Source organism: Silene latifolia, chromosome 11, assembly GCF_048544455.1.
Source record: "Silene latifolia isolate original U9 population chromosome 11, ASM4854445v1, whole genome shotgun sequence".
NCBI classification, from domain to species: Eukaryota; Viridiplantae; Streptophyta; class Magnoliopsida; order Caryophyllales; family Caryophyllaceae; genus Silene; species Silene latifolia.
The window spans coordinates 10,111,750-10,129,966 of record NC_133536.1 but is presented as its reverse complement, the minus strand read 5'-3'; the positions used below and the strand labels follow the sequence as shown (position 1 = coordinate 10,129,966).

The window sequence follows — 18,217 nt, the reverse complement described above, 5'->3', positions numbered from 1 at the left end:
AGGTGGTAAATATGATGTTTAAAGAACAAATAGGCAAAACTATGGAAGTATATATAGACGATATGGTCGTCAAATCGAAGCGAGCTTCACAAAGACCACCAAGACTGGAAGAAACTTTCAATACCCTCGGGAAATACCAAATGAAGTCAATCCTACGAAGTGCACCTTCGGAGTATCCAAAGTGGAAAGTTCCTAGGGTACATGGTGACCCGAGGGGAATAGAGGCCAAGACCGAGCAAATAAGAGTAATCCTGCACCGAGTCACCGCAGAAACCGAAAGACGTCCGGCCGACCGGAAGAGTGGCGGCCTTAAACAGATTCATATCCGGATCCTCGGACGATGCACGGCTATTCTATGATATACTCAGGAAAAGCCAAAAATTTGAATGGACGGCCGACCACGAAAAAGCATTTCAGGAGCTGAAACGTTATCTCAGCACCCCACCTCTCCTGTCGAAACCAGAGCCAGGAGAACCACTGTTCTCAGTATCCGCGATCCACGAATGCGACGATCGATCGCCGTGCTAGTGCGAGAGCGGGAAGGATCACAACATCCGGTATACTACATCGCAAGTCTCTGCTTTCGGCAGACCAGTACACATCACTAGAAAAACTTGTCCTTGCACTTGCTACTGCATCCTATAAGCTGCGTCCCTACTTTGAGTCTCTTACAATTTCTGTGATAACTAATTACCCTCTTAAAACTATCATGAGAAAACCAGAATTGTCAGGACGAATGGCTAAATGGTCCGTGCATTTGAGCGGGTACGATTTGAAGTTTGAACCCCGTACGGCCATAAAGTCTCGTGCTCGCGACTTTGTGGTCGACTTCGCCAAAGACTCCGGACCCAGGCCGAACAGACATCCTCGAATCGGAAGAAGACAAAGGAGAACAAGTATGGGAGTTACATGTGGACAGAGCCTCAAACGCCAAAGGAGCGGAGTAGGGCTAGTCCTCAAATCACCCCATGGAGACCTCATAGTCCAGGCCGTACGATGTGAATTCAAAGCCACAAACAACGAAGCATATGAGGCATTAATCCCGGTCCGAAGGCTCGATCTCAAAATCAAGCACCTTCGGGTTTGCGGTGATTCTAAGCTTATAGTTAACCATGTAAATGATCAGCATGAAGCCAGGGGACCCCAGGATGATGGCATATTTAGATGTAGCAAAAGAGCTGAAAGTCAAGTTTGTCACATTCGACATCAAGCAAATCCCCGGAGCGAACGCGAAAGCGGGACGCACTAGCCACCCCGGGGGCAACCTTCAAGACAGAACTATCTCCACGATACCAATCGTCCACGTCTGGAGCCAAGAACACTAAAATCTCAAAGCGGGGAAGCGAGAAAAAGTGTGCGGCAAAGACCAAGAATGAAGAAAGTACTCGGATCGGAGGAAACCCTACCTAGATCAAGGTTGCGAGAATGACGTCCCTACCAAAGAGATAAAAAGGAGGTAAGGAGCTTTAAAATGAGAGCGTCCGATTCCTACTAATCGATAATGTTCTTTTCGGAAATCCCACGCTGGACCCTACCTCGGATGCCTGGATCGGGAAGAGTCTCAGTCGCTTTTGCATGCTATCCACAGTGGAGAATGTGGAAACCATGCAGGGGGCAGGAGCCTGTCCAACAAGGCACTGAGGCAGGGATACTTCTGGCCCACAATGCGCAAAGATGCCATGGAATTCGCAAAAAATGCGACGCCCGCCGAGAGACACGCCCATGTTAGCCACCCGGCCAAGAGCCTCTGCACCAAAGTTATCTCACCATGGCCTTTCATGAAATGGGGAATGGATATTGTGGGACCATTACCCAGAGCACCAGGAAACAAAGTCTACATGCTCGCCATGACGGATTACTTTTCCAAATGGATAGAAGCGAGAATCATCATCCCAGTTACGAAACCCGGGTGATATCTTTCATTAAACGCAATATCATATGCAGGTTTGGCATTCCATCTGAAATTATATGTGATAATGGGTCCCAATTCATTGGAAATAAGACGGAAGCTTTTTGTGCTAGGTGGAACATCTCGTTGCGTAATCTACTCCCAGGAACCCCCAATCCAACGGACAAGTCAATCCAAAGAATAAGATTATCATTGAAAACTTGAAAAAGAAACTAGAGGAGATTGGGGGCAAATGGGCGGAAGAACTACCTCTCGGTTCTTTGGGGCAGTAACCACACCAAAGGTTGCAACGGGGCAAACCCCTTTAGCCTGGTGTTCGGAGCGTTGCACAGTCATCCCATCTCAAGTCGTGGTCCCGACTCATAGATATGGATGCATCACGTAAGATCGGAACCAGTGGAAATGGCAAGCGCCCGGACACATAGATGAACTCGAACCGCGCCCGATCGGATGGCTTCCTACCGGCTGGATCGTGGCTAAAAGCTACAACAAGAACGTAAAGTAAGAACTCTGCAGTAGGAGATCCGGTCCCGAGGAAAGTCTTCCGTAATACCAAGAACCAGCAAGCAGGAAAATTCGCCTACAACTGGGAGGGACCATACCAAGTAGAAAGCACAGTTGGAAATGGAGCCTACCGACTCATGACTATGGAGGGGCAAATGGTTCCCAGATCCTGGAATATCACCCACTTGAAAAAATATTTTATCTAAGTCACCAGCATGGTCAACAACTGGGTACTCAGCCTACCAAATACAGTCCAGCCAGGTTCTAAGTATTGCCTTACATATTTTCTGGCTCTGAATATTTTTTCTGTCTCTGAATGTTCTCATATCTCCAAATACTTTCCTGGCCCTAAAGATATTTTTCTATTTCTAAAAATATTTTCCATGAGTAAATATTTTTCTGGGTTTGTATATTTTCTGATTCTAAATGTCTTCTGGCTCTAAAACGTTATTTTCGAAATCAACATTTCTGGTTCTAATAGCCTTGCTCGTATTTTAATTCTGACAAGCTTTAAGTGGTAAAACCACCTTGAATAAATAAACTTCTTTTTCAAATAAGCCAATTAAATAAGAGGTAAACTAATCTGGCAGGACTTGTATTCACTACAGAAGGCGTGTGTCCGTGGCTAAGCACGTACAACCGGGACAACCAGCCTCCCGCGATGCATTAGCACCCACGCAAGCCTGGCTCCTCTGAACGAGTGGGCATACTAGACCCCTTAGCCAGCATCCAGACAGCGATGGCCAAACAAACGACGTGCATGCACAAACCAAAGCACCAGAAACGGTACGACACAAAAAGATAACCAGTAGGAAATACTTAAGTCACAAAGCAAAGTATGTCTGGCACCAGAGCCAGACCAAAAGTACATAAACTGTTCAAAATAAAAATGTCATGCCCCGTAGGGCCAAAAACTAACTAAAGCATAGTATAAGTCTTTCAGATGCAGAAAAATACTAATCTACGACAATGTGCTCCACGGCTTGAAGCGCGTTGCACGAGCATCGGGAGCGCGGGGAGTTCACCTCTTCCTCGCGCCGGATCATCTGCAAACAAAGACCGAGCTCCACCAAGCCAGCCAACATATCCAGATTCGGACCATCCGGAAAAGTAGCGGCAAGCCTCCCTCCTCGGCTCTCCTAAATCCCAGGACAAATGCTCACCCTTCGGAACATCTTTATGCGAAACAATCTTCGTTTCCAGAGCAAAGATAGGTCGAGCATCCACTGAGTCCTTTTCGGCTCTCTCGTACCTCGAAGCCTTCTCCTTCGAATCTGAGCAACGCGAGCCTCTGCGTCGGCAAGACGTTTCTCCACCTCCCGAGATACACCTCTCGGCCTCTCCGAGGCACGCTTTTCGACCTTCAGACCTTCTCTCTAGCATCGGCGACCTCCTTCTCAAAGATCGGCCCCCTCTTCTCAAAGATCGGTAGCTTTCTCCTCGGCACTTAAATCCTCCTTCAAAGAATAGAGAGACTGCGTGCAAACTCGCTTCGAGTGGCCTCTCCAACAAAGAAGCTCGGGACTTGTTCAAATCAGCCTGAGTTTTCAGTCTATCCTCATTGGCCTCTTTCGCCAGCTTCTGGAGTTTTGCATTCTCTGCCACCAAGGAAGACACCTTCTCCCGCAGGAACAGAGCTATCTGGAAGGACTGGTACACCAGAGCCAAGCGTCAAAAAAAAAAAAAAAAAAAAAAAAATAGAGAAGAAAGGCAGGCAGCATCCAACGATCATTTACCTCAAAAGAATGCTCGGTCGCACGATCCACCGAGTCAAGCAAAGGTTTGCAATCCAACGCAGATCTAGGAGCTGGAAGAAGCATCTGGTTCATTAAGTCCAAGTTACTCGCAGATCTATTCTTTCCAAAGTCACTTGGAAGCGTGAAAACAATAACCCCCGGAGCAGATTTTGAACCAGAAGCAGCTCTAGAGCCAGAGGTAGCCCCTGAAGCAGGAATATCTCCGAGAGCGAGAATAGCTCCGAAGCGGAATAGCTCCGAATGGGGATGGTCTCGGACGTTGAACGCACTGACGCAGAGCATAGTCAGGGTAGAACCAGAATGACTTTAGAAACCTGAGCATCTCCAGAAGCAGATAAATCGTGCCCAGGTAACGGAGGTCGCACAGCTAGAGGGGTGACCTCAATAGGAGTCTGCTCCTTAGCCTGGTTAGCAGCAACAGACCTCCTCTTGGGACGAGGTCCAGAGCCAGGGGCAGGAGTGGACTTCCTTTTCTCAGCAGGCTTGGGGGCAGCCACACCCTGTTCTTTCACTTTCTGAGCCAAAACATCTCCCAGAGAAATTCTTGACTTTGCAGAACCTGGAAGCAGCGAGGATTAGTTCAGGCCCAGATATGTAAAAAAAAAAAAATTGGAAACAAAACCAAGTCAGAAAGGGAACGCACTAGTCGACATTGAATCTTTTTCTTCAGCAGCTGTTTTCTTCACCACAGCAGCAGAATCCTGGACCAAGTTGGGGAATGTCCTATTTTCTGGAGGTGGACTGAACAATTTGGAAAGGGAAGCAGCTTTGTCAGGAGACAAGGGCAAGGGGCACAAACCTGCACAAAAAACCAAGTAAGGAAATATGAGCATCAAGGAAAATACACAAGAATAAAGGCATGCAAGTACCGTCTGTTGATCGCCAAACACTGACAATATAGTCAGTCGGAGCAGGAAGAGTATCAATTTTCACAAAAATAAAGCGGGAAAACCACTTGCTATCATCCAGCTTCACGGGGAAGATAATGCAATTCTTCTCCCCGTCTCGAACCCGAATGGTTACTTGACCCCGAGCAAGAGACCTGACCGAGAACAAATGTGCAAGGTCCGAGAGGCCAATCTCATAACCAAAACGGTTATTCATGGCATCAATCGCAAGCAAAGTACTCTTGGACCAAGGGAGGGAATGGAAATCGCAGACCCAGACGAAAGGCGTATTCGTACAGGCAAATCCACCCTTCCCTCACTGAGTCGGCCTTCTGACCAGGAGTTGGAATATGGAACACCACATCATCAGAAAAACCAAAGGTTTTCTTGATATGATCAAGATCCTCAGAGGTAAATTCAGAATCGCAGGAGTGCTTGGCAGAAAGCACACCACCGGAAAGAAAGAGGTCAGGCGGCGTCACTGGGTCCGAGTCCGAGGTTGAAGAAGCGGTTTTTTGTGACATTATGCGCAAAGTAAGGAAAAAAGAAAGCAAGGAAGAAGATGAAGTACCTGCAGCAGCCGGAAAAGAGGAAGTATTAAGATAGTTAATGGAGAGAGGTAGGGAGAAATGAGGTAATAATGAAAATTTTTAGAAGGGACAAAGGTGATTGATGGTGAAAAGTAGAGAGAGGGAGTAATAATGAGAAAGGATAGAGAAAGAGAGGGGATACCGAGGGACTTATTAAAGAAGGCGGTTGAGGAGTTATGGTGAGGGGAGAGTTCCTAGGGAAGTGGGAAAGTGGCGGCAGTTTGTCTCAAATGGGGAGTTGTAATCATCAGGAATAACTGCCCAGTTACGTCAGTTCTCCGCATCGCAAACAGAAATTCCCGCCTAAAAATATTTGAGACGGAAATTTGGGGGCAATTGTTATGGATAAAAATTGTCAATTGTTATCCGTGACATGTCAGAACATTATTGGCGAGAAAAAGTGACAAGGGATTGCTGAGGTGGCGCATTGTGGACCTTGGGATAGAAAGCAAACAAACACAAATTATATGAGATAAAAACTCACGTGCAAAGGAAGAAAGGGACCTTGTCAAACAACTACCCCCTATTCCTTAGGGAGTTGACCAGGAAATCCGCAACAGAAGCAGAAGCAGCCTTCAAACCCTAAATTGTGACTCCAACAGCTATAAAAACGGGAGCAAAAGCAATCTACAGGGGCATTCATAAGTATCATCAAGCAGCAACTCCACAGAGAAAAAATCACTGGCAATTGGAGATAATTATCTAAGCAACATTATACTTGTATTTCCTTACTTGTTCATAAAATCTCGATTATAGTGCAATAATTGGCGGGATTCCGACTCCCCCCGCGGTTGTTCCCACACCGGGTTTTCCGCGTCACCAAAAATCCTCCGTGTCTTCTCTTCATTTATCTTTATTTCGTCGTTCCTTTCGTTTGAACTTTAAACGTAATTGGCATTAAGGATAATCACTATCACTCACATAAAAATATTCGTAATCGGTAAATTTTTACCAAAACAGGTATGTCAAATTCTTACTCCTTTTACAATTTCCAGTCAATTGCTTGGTTAATTAATTAAAGAGGAGATTAATTGGTCTATGAATAGCCGTAACATAAGAACAAACCCATCAATGATTTAGTTTATCATCCGTAATCAAGCTGATGTTTAAAAGACGAGAACAACCGCAACATGGAACCTGGTGTGAGGATTGGAGTTAATAGCAACAAAAGGAGGAGCTAATTGTCACTGAATTATGGCAACAAATAAGTAGGAATACCTAACCGAAAGATTACTACAGTAATAGTGCAGGTGGTATCCGCATGATTATAATCCTTTCTTAGCCGGCAGACTGATTTGTTAAATTATTTCAACTTATAAGCACCAAAAATAGAGCAACAGAGTTACCGATGTAATTTTGGAGAACAGGGTAAATGTTCGGTAACGTTTACGTGTACAACACACGGAATTAGAATCTCGGATGAGGAGCTCATTAATATATAGATGGTTGTGATTCCAAACAAAACAAACGTATAAATGAAAAAGTAGCATGGATTACTATAAGGTGTTAACTTAAACGACGCCTTCGATAGAACTCCAGAATCGGCAAACAGTAGCATGGGTTACATGATCATGAATTGTTTTTCGCCTTTAGTGTTCATGGGGGCTTTCACAGATGAGTGTTGTCCAGTATTTGAGAATTGTTTTTCACTTGGTAGAAATGAGTCGATAAATCTAATTACATTGGTTTGAGTTTAACATTACTATAGTGAATTTCCCTGTGTACGTTAGCTGCTTTAATCTTCGATATTGTGAATGTTATAGTGCTTGCAGCATTGATACAATGATGAGAAGTACTCCGTACAACATAAGGGTGAAAAATGAAGATGGAAAGCATCGGAGACAACAACTTAACACGTAACGATGACAACCATTGAAGATCTAATGGAATATAATTAAGGGAATAAATGCACATTAGAAATATTTCCCATGATCATGTATGGGTCCCATATCAATTTTTCACAATTTCTACGAGTTAACCTTAATTAATAAGGTCCGTCCTTTTCAAGTTGTATCTTTCCTTTTCGGTATCCACTCCAAGTACTCATGGTTAATTTCACTATTCACCATAAATAATTGACTCACTGTACGATATATAGCAAAGATTGAACGCACACAATTTAAAAATGTCGCAATCTAACCCTAAATTAAAAATATAAACAAAACCATCCAACAGCGACGCCCCGTGAATTTCACGGGCAATAGAACTAGTTTATTAAGTTACAAACTTGTTTAGACGGTCTTACACAACTCTATTGTAAAACAAGTTAGTTTTTAAAACTATTTATGATTTATGAGACTAGATAATTGTATCGTTTAACACTGGAGCTGTTCAACGATGTAGGTCAGCTCGGCTCAGCCCACATCAATGGGCCGGGTTTTTCTAGCCCATCCAGTCTGCGTGCTAGCCTAGCCCGCCCCTATACCCGGGTCGGGCCAGTGCCCCAAATTTCCAGCCCAACCCAACTTGGCCCGCTAAAAATTCAAAAAGGGTGTTGCTTTTCGCAGTACACATTTTACTCATCGCAGTACACTTACCCTTCTCATTTCCCACACATCCTTCTCTCACATCCTTTTTCTCTCAATTTAACCTAACCAACAACCTTTCTCTCGTATCACCTCTGCCATACGCCGCCTACCCATCCTCCCACCGACGACCGCCACCAACATTGTTTAACTTCATTTGTTTGATCACAATGTCAACAGCATTGGTGTTTTGGGGTTGCAAGCTTTTACATTTCCGATACAACTGCAAAATAAACCATCATCCAAGAACGACGTACACTTGCAACTTCTAAGACCGAATATTATCCGCTAAAATTCATAGCTGACTATTTACCCAACTTGGGCAATCAGAATAGCAAAATCGTATGTGTATAAATTGCACCCATCAATCAACTTGGACAATCAAATACGTACATGAAGAAATCATATTGGGTGATAGTTTCATAAATTAATTAAAACTCGGAGAACATGGAAGCTAATATGATATGATATTGTCCGCCGGAGAATGGATAAGTTTGCAATTACCGAATGAGAGAACATTAATCTGATTGATAAGTTTGCAATTACCGAATTAAATACATGTTATACACTCATAATATCATCAATAATCGAATTAATTTGTGTATTTTCTGACTGGGAATGTTAGCAATAAAGGTAATTAGGTTTAAAAGTCTGAACAAAGAAAAGCAATCCATGAAAACATAACATAATACAAAATTTAATCAATAATTTGTTGTTAACTAATCAAATACATGTTTTAGTTTCAAATTAACATCTATGATTAAGAAATTTGAATAATTGAAGTTGTTGTATAGTTAGGGTTTGAGAGAATCGGTTTTTGAGATGTTTTAATCAGATCAAAGGGTATGTAAATGGAAATATTTGGCTAAAATGTACTGTAATGAGTAAAATACGTACTGCGAAAATAAATTACACTATATGGGTCGGGCCTGGGCCAGACATTATGGAGCCCAGCCCGACCCCTTTTGAGTGTCGGGTCTGGGCCACAAATTGACAGCCCAGCCCGCCCCAACCCAGCCTGGCCAGTGTACACCCCTATTTAACACAAACACAATAATCACGACATGTTTATTTTATTTTTTTGGATATTCTGCGTTGTACCCTCGTGGTTTTTGGTTTTCTACATTGTACCTCTCCTTTTTTTATATTCTATGGTGTACCCCTAAACTCTATACATTAGTCTATACCATGACCTTATTTATTGTCTTTGCTAACTTAGTTTCTTAAATGACCTATTATATCGTCTATTTATCATTCTAATTACTCGATAACCTACTCATTTACTTATTAGTTCGTCAAATTACTCATTAGCCCACGAAATAGTATACGAAACTAACTAAAAGTTCAAAAAATCTTCATTATTATGTCATGACTCATAACATATGTTTTTAATAATAGTTGGTGCTTATTAAAAGTGATTTATGGTGTTTCTCATATAGAATGGTGATACAACATTAATAAGTCAGAATAAAAGTCAAAGTATCGTCATTTGATAGTGATAAAGTTAATGGAAAGTTAAACGAGGTTATGATGGAGAAAAACTAAGAAGATTAGGGGTACAATGTAGAACTAGTTTAGATCCCGTAAAATATATGCACGGTATTTATAAAGTTTTACTTTTTAGTATATTATTTATAGAATTTAAATTGACAATTCACTTATTTTTCATGTTTCTCCTTAATGTATTTTGATTAGATAAATAAATAAAAATGTAAATGGTAAGAAGTAATAAAATGAGTGTTTTTTGAATTTTTTTTTGTATTTTACCGAGAAATTAATGATGTTAATTTACAAATATTTACTAATAACATATTTTTTAGCTGCAAATTTTTATCATAAAAAGTCAATGAATTTTATTTTTAGCCGCAACTTCTTATCATAAAAAGTTAATAAATTTTTATCAATAAGTTCTTTAAAAAAAAATTTTATCCAAAAAAGATCGGAGATAAATTTGTGCAGAAAATGTGAAATATTAAATGTTATAAATATTTAAATATAAAAGATTATATCCATTTATAATTTATCATTTCCACACCTATAGTATATGCTAAAAATATCAAGCACTATTATAGGAAATATGTTTTCACAAAATCTCATTTGTGACGGCACATATCCGTCACTTTGGAGTGACGGATACCATTTTCCCTCACAAATGACCCAAATAGAGGAGAGGGAAGCACATGGGGGTGCCCCCACCTTATCCCCCCTATCCGTTTTGTGAGTGGCATTATCCGTCACTTGTTCCGACCCGTCTTCACCAAGACTAATTGATATGTTTTAGGCGGGAAAACTTGGAGTTTTGCCTATTCATTTAGTAAATAGGGGATTAAAAAAAAGGAGGGGTACAACATAGAAAACCGAAAAACTCAGGGATACACCGTAGAATATCCCTATAAATTATGTCAGTTTTTGGTATAAAGCATGTTCATTCCCTTTATACGGAAACAACTGACAGGGGACAGCCTTGGGCTAACGGAAGCAGCTAACCTGATACAGACCTTCTGAGGCAGGCCTTATTCAGCGCAAACGCAGATATAGCTACACACAAACGAGAAACAACCTTACAACTATATTACACACGTTCCATACCCCTTTTTGGCTGGCTCCCTTTACACTAAAAACATAATATTTCTACTTGTCTAGTATTTCAAAAAGCTTGTTATCAACCAATGATGAAGAAAATTTCTACGTACCGAAATGAAATGCCACTGAGAGTTGCCTGAACAACACAAAGCACAATTCAGAATGCAATGCTCCTGAGTACCGGCGAAATGCAGATCATATAATGTAAACGCATGTAACAATATTTCTACTTGACTAGCTTTTCAAAAGATAGACTAACAGATCTCACCTCAATCCCTCGCCTAAAATCGCCATTAGATTGTAGAAATAAGAACTCTAGGTATAAAGGTTAACAGCATTTCATGATTCGTCTTGACGAGCTTGTGCAGCATCTTTCTCATAATCTAACTTGTTCTGAAACTGCTCACTGACATGTTTAGCTACAAAGATCATGTCATGGAATATACTCGGACCCAGACCGGCCCCACCACGTTTGGTTAGGCCACAAATATGACCTTGCCGGTTTACAGAGATGGTTGGGATTCTTCATCCGCACTTGCATCTACTATATAGTGTTTTCCCACCTAGAGTCAGACAAGAAATAATGATGCACAAATGTAGACTACGGTAGCTAATATCTTCAAATATATGGAGAGCTGCAATCAAAAATTAATCATGTTTGATTAACACAATGATCATATTAACATTTCAAAAAGCTATATGCCTATATCTAGCCTCAAGTGTGTAACTGTGTACAACAATATAGCTGTCAAAGTTCACGCCATTTTACCATATAAATAGGATAGAGGGAGTAATCTAGACGATAAAGGAAAAATGAAACCTTTGTCAATGTAATTATGACAGGGATTGCGGAAGTGTCAAACTGTAGAAATTCTTCCGGCACGTACATCGATTTCTGCCTTTCTTGCTGATCTCGGTGAAGAACTAGCGTCAGCAGCAATGACCTGAGCTCTCGTGGTACTCCCGTGTCGCTAAAAGCAGCCTGCACAAACACAGGGGTTCAGTCCATTAGGCAGAAGCTCCATTACTCTCTAACACCTCAATAGATGTAACGATAGTGTTGGGATTGGGATCACAGTGACAACTGCGATGGATTTGATGCAATATACACAGGGGTTCAGTCAAGTGCTTCAGTAGATAAGTGAGTAATACCTTGATACCTCCTGCACCATAAAGGCATCCAGCAAATTCCCATCACAACTGACCACAAGGCAGTCTATATATAAATCCCAACAGGTCTTTCCCTCCACAATGCATAGAGATGAAAGATCAGTTCTAGTCCCTGAAAAACCGTGCAGGAATCATTGCCATAAAATTAAATCAAGGTTTCAGTCACGGTCACAGTACCGGCTCTTACGGCCTAATCTCGCCAAAAGTAGCTAATATCACCTCAAAATGCAGCCGCAGCAATTTTCAAGACCTTTACAAATGATTTGCATTTTGGTTTCAACCTTAATTTAAAACATTGAATTATTTCAGTGGAATATCCTTAATCAACCATTAATGTATTGATGATATAACAAATATCTTTTGAACAAATATCCACTTTTACTTCCAAATAGGCCTCGCTGTAGAGCAAGTGCTAGTCTGACGACAAATCTTCATCTCTTTGACCCTGTGACATGCGGTAAGACTCAGTAACTGATGTCTGACAATTCTAAGTTATCCAAAGAAGGAATCGAATAAAGGAGGCTAAAACCAAGGGTACACGTAAGAAGCAGATCACAATCAAGAGTTTAACCAAACCGTCTAATTGTAAAGTTTGAAAAGGGAAGATGAAATTGGAAGTATTCTATTGTTAAAGAATATACACATTTTTGAGTTCAGACTTCAACAGGCCGGGGAAAACAGCATGAACTACATTATTATTTCCTAGTAATCTATTATCATATTATACACAATAAGACTATTCTCTACCACATTCTCTCAATTCATGGACTATACCACCAGTTGTACCAGTTGTACGGTGTGGAATCTAAGCTAAGCTAGTTGCGCCACAATGTCACACTATTTTGGAGGTCACTGGCATTTCCATAAATAACGGAGCTGATTCCTCCTGTCTCGTAATTTTTGTTGTTGAAGATGTATTTGGTTGTAAATCAATCACTTAATTGCAGGTTTCGAGGATAGAAAAGAGAGTTACTACATTAGTGAAACTTGGATATAAGAAGTGTGTTGTTCCTGCTTCGGTTGAAAAAGCTCTAGAAGCCAATTCACCGTGTACTAAAAATGAATCCAAATCAGAAGAAAATTATGACCCTTCTAAGAGTAAGGTAGTTATCAAAAGAACCGTTTTAAGCATTTACGGGTGGTAAAATACTAATTGTGCAAACTTCTACCACAACTTCCATGACAAAAAAATGGAGAATTGATTCAAGGTAAATCATGCACAAACTTGTGTTAGCTTATTGGGTTAATAGTTACCTCTCACAAATTTTGAAATATGTAATGGCTGCCTATCGGCTATCGGGCATCTTTGTTCATGTTGCTAACTTTCAGTTTAGTCCTACTTCTACTTCATTTTGTGAACCCAGAATAATCGACGAAATAACCAAGTTCATATAACTCAACTTTTTTATTTTTATTTTTGAACTTAAAACGTAAAGAAATATATCGAGTTATTTGAAGGTTTTGTTACCATGTATGATGCCTCAACAAATTCCCAACACAGCTCAAGAACAGATTTGTGCTTGATTTACGTACCATCACTGTGTTAATTAGTTCAACAAGATACTCAATTTGCTTAACAAAGTCAAAAACAATAATCAGATTCACGTAATACTGTATATTATATTTACGGAGTACAGTATAAGATAGAGTGCAACTATTCTCTACTGCAAGATAATACGTGAGATGTGGTGGATGAGGGGCCAGTCCTCCCCATTCGGTTTTTGGCATCTTTTAAACAGACTCTCAGAACAATGCCAAAGCTCGAATTCCTGGAGAGAGGTGAGTTTGGGCATCCATTTTGGCATGGATTTCAGTTTGGGACAATACCAAATGAAAAGAGATTGGAGGGAAGTGCAGTACTGCATCCCCTCTGGCAATTCCTCCATCTCTTTTAATCCACTCAATTGCAAGTGTTGAAGACTACCAGCAAGGTTATGCCATGACATCCCACCCAACTCCACTTTTGGACATTCTATTATACGCAAATACTCCAAGGCAAAAAGATGCTCCAACCATCCTCTTATGCTAACAAGTTCCGGGCAAGAGCCTATGCATAGGGTACGCACGGAAGACAATAAATATGTCGGAAACTCATTTACCTCTCCCAACCTCTCAATTCTCCCATCAGACCATATAGCTATCTCTGAAAGAAACTGAGAGTACTCGATTGGCATTGATTTCAGCCACTCCAAATTGTTGATTTCCAGTCTCTCCAATTTGGTACATGACAAGGGACAATGTGCGCACCTCATATCTGCTCTGGAATCAAATATTGTGAGATGTTCGAGTTGCGGACATAAAGGGACAAACATCATATTTTCACAATTGCTTATACTGAGAATCTTTAGTAGAGGAAAACAGGGAGATGATTCCCACTCTACTTGTCCTTCTCGGCTCCTCCTACTGTCACTAGAGTTGACCATTTCCGACCCTGATTTTGATCTCCGCCACCACCCTTTTAACTTAGGCAACTCAGAAATCTGCAGGAAATCGAGGCAGGGAAACAAGGATGATCCTTCATCCGAGACAAGTGTTTCTGAGTCTGCCACATATTCCATATTCGGCAATCCTGAAATCTCTAGCGTCTTAAGGTGGGGCAGTTTCCCAATTTGCCAAGGCAGATAGAGAAGCTCACTGCAATGTACGATCCGCAAAGTGACAAGATTAGGGAAATCGAACAACGCCGAGTTATCCACCCTCCCTTGCCATCTCGGTATTGTCTCACCATGATAACCCTTCAACTCCAATGTCTTGATATCATGATGAGGCTCCATCTCTTCCAACAATGCTTGCTCAGACTCCTTGCTTCCATACTCCTCCCCGCGTCTAAAGCTAATAACAATCTTCTGTAGGTGTTCCTTACTCCTTAAATAGCCTCCACCACCATGTTCTTCCTTCACAAATTTTGCATTTTTAAATACTGCTATTTCAATCTGCAAATCCCCTTTCAATTTGTTCAGGTGCTTTAGGTCTACCAACCCATTAAAACATAGCTTTGAAGCTGATCTTATTCGCCCACCCACCACAAATTGGCATAGAGTGTGGAGATTGGTCAACATACCTATGCCTGCCGGCATTGGCACATATCTCAGTGCAAAACAGTCACCTATATCTAAGGTGCTTAGATCAACTAGCTTGCTCACATCATCTGGCAATTGTTTTAAACTCCAACAAAAATGTAAATTCAAAGTTTGGAGATTTACTAGCTTTGTTATTGACTTGGGAAGAACTTCTAGATTGGTATTGTCTGAGAGGTCTAAACTCCTCAGATGCAACAGTTGACCTATTGATTTTGGTAAACTCTTGGACCCTGAATAACTCAAATCCAGTGACCTTAAGCATGTCCATTTCAATATTGATTTACTTGCCAGTAATTGGTCCACTCTAGCCTTAATTTGAAGGCACGTACGAATATGAGTATTTTTGAAGATATGCTGTGCATGAGGGTAGCTCACAAGAGAGAGATGGCGAACTCTTTTACCCACATTAGAAGTATCAAAACTGAACCTGAAAATCTCTTCGCCCGCTACTTTTTCAGCAATATCATGCAAGAGATCGTGAATCTTAAACGACTTAATCCCCCCAAATTCATCCTCGTGTATATCTTGGAAAAAACACCTATGAAGCAATATAAGAAAGTATTCTTCGCCCAAATTATCAGAGCTAATGTAGCCTTGTGCCATCCAAAGCTGAATCAACATTTTCTTACTAATCTCCCAATCCTTGGGAAAGATAGCACAGTAGGCAAAACAAGTCTTCAAGGAAGGGTTAAGTTGATCGTAACTTAGCTTCAATATGCGGGTCATCATGGCATCATTACTCTCAGTAAGACAGTCTAAGCCTTTGTCGTGAAATGATAACCACTTAGACAAGGATTGACCACGCAGAAGACTTCCTACCACTCTAATAGCAAGCGGGACATTGATACACTTTTTTACAATCTCTTTGCCAAGTTTAACCAATTCATCATCTCTTTCTACTCCTTGAAACGCCATCCTTTCGAACAAATGCCATGACTCCGGTTCTGACAAACCTCGCAACTCATGCATTTGATCACCTGCAATCATTTGGGCAGTTGTTTTCGAGCGTGTAGTTACAATTATCCAACTCCCCCTTCCGCCAACCTTCAAAAACCCTTGGAACTGCTGCCATTCATGATAACTTTCAGTCCACACGTCATCTAACACGAGCAAATATGTCTTCCCTCCCAATTGCTTATTAACTTCATGATGCACCTCCTCCAAAGACGATGTAGCATCAATGGATGGTCCTTTCACCACCTTTGCTAAATGCTCTTTCAAGTCCAACTGTTGTTGATCCTGATCAGCGATGCAAGTCCACCTCTTCAGTGGGAATGCCTCAGTGATCCTAGGATCGTTATACACAAGTTGGGCAAGAGCGGTTTTTCCTAAACCTCCCATCCCCACAATGGAAAGCAAAGAAACATTTGGGTGATCAAGATTATCAGAACCCAACAACACACCTACAATTTTCTCCGCATCTTCCTCTCTCCCGATGATTTCATCAGACAAACAAGAAGAACTCTCCTCCTTTGTAAATTTTATAGGCTTAAAGTCAACCTTAAAACTAAATTTATCACTCTTAGTGGCAATTTTATTCAAATTGTCATTAACCGTTTCGACTTTACTAGAGAGTTTGTGTGTAAGATGCTCAAATCGTGAAATAAAGGATTTTACCTTGTCAGAGAATTTATCACTATCTTCCCTGAGTTGGTTCTGCTTGGCAAGGGTTAGGAACTCATCTAACACATCGTCAGCGTCGTAAACAGCATCTTTGAGCTCTTGGATGTAATGCTTCTCCTGGGCGTTAAGAGAGTCCTGCTTGGCACCAGCATCCTCAAGAACAGCTCCGACCTTTTCGACAGTGTTTTGGAGGTCATCAAGTTTGGATTTGCAATGAGAAATAGAGAGCATTGATAGTAACTGAGGCAAAGTTTGGATAGCAGTAAGTATAGTTTGGATTACAGCTAAAGTTGTTGCAGGATCCATGATTATTGTGGGAAAATGAATGATCTCACTGAGTTTCTCTTCTTTGTTTTTTTGGTTATGTTTGTAATTTGTAAATGCAAGATTTCAGATTAAAAGTTGTACACCATTAAGTAGTAGCAAACCAGCAAGTAGAAGGGCTGATGACAGCTGACTTGGTAAAGACTTTGTAAAGATGAGTAACCACATGTTTACAGCACAATCCTGTGGTTCATAAATAGAGTTGACTTCGTAAAGACTTTGTCATTGACAAGTCAATGCCCTTAGGATGTGAGTCGACTTCGTAGAGAACTTCAACACGATACTCTAGTTGTATTAATTCAAACTAACGAGGTAAACTAATACTCTAATACTCTAATACTACGTAATAAGTATTAATTCAAATTTTCTTGTAAACTAAAATTGTATCATTATATCTTTTATTACAAACAACTCAAGGAAATATTTGTGCTTGATGTATCCACCAACGAGGTAAAAAGTTCAACACGATACTCTTGTTGCTTAACTGCCTTGTTTGGCAAATAGTAGGAAACAAATTAATAATAGCGGATAACGTTAGCAAAATATGATTAGCAAGTTTTAGTAACATATTTGACTATCAAATTACAAAATTACAAGAATTCGGAATGGATGTTTAGTAATTAGCAGATTATAACATAATTAGAATGGTCTTATATGATAGAAAATCAAAAACCCAAAAGTTAAGAAAACAAACCCTCCCTTCGTCCTTCTCCCAACCCAAAAGTTAGAAAATCGAATGACGCTAGCCTTGTTAGTTTGTCAACTTTGCAAATCTCTACAATCAAAAACCAAAGAATTATTGTTCTACTTTTGCTTGTGTTTTGTTATATTATCAGCAAAATGTAATCGGTGGAGATACAACTTTAAACTCCGGTATGTTTAATGATCCACCACTGCCGCAAATTTGACGACCCGTCGTGCCCTCCGACCACCCCGCTCCGGCCAGTTCGACGACCCCACAACCACCTCTTCAAGAACACTACATTAATATCAAAAGCTAAACCCTATTTGTAAAAAAACCTTTTATTAATTAAATTAATTAAAAGATGGTATTAGTAAAATTATTGATAAAACAGGAGAGATTATGTGTGGTATGTTCAAACTACGATCCAAAATTGTCGAGTTATTAATGAATTGGTTAGCTAATAAGTAGAGTGATTTGATAAGCAACTTTTTCTAACTAATCACCATATGGTGGTAAGTACTTCCTCCGTTCCATTGAATTGTTTACATTTGTTTTTTGGACACTAAAGAATATCATTGTT

General features: G+C 40.6%; 1 protein-coding gene across 1 annotated transcript; it reads right to left on the bottom strand.

Moving 5' to 3' along the window:
* Positions 1 to 13,507: 13,507 nt before the first annotated feature.
* On the bottom strand, positions 13,508 to 17,204 carry LOC141610961 (putative disease resistance protein RGA1). Its single transcript, XM_074429284.1, has one exon. It carries the CDS (start codon positions 16,932 to 16,934, stop codon positions 13,587 to 13,589), a length of 3,348 nt encoding a protein of 1,115 aa, XP_074285385.1. The 5' UTR covers positions 16,935 to 17,204; the 3' UTR covers positions 13,508 to 13,586.
* Positions 17,205 to 18,217: the final 1,013 nt, after the last annotated feature.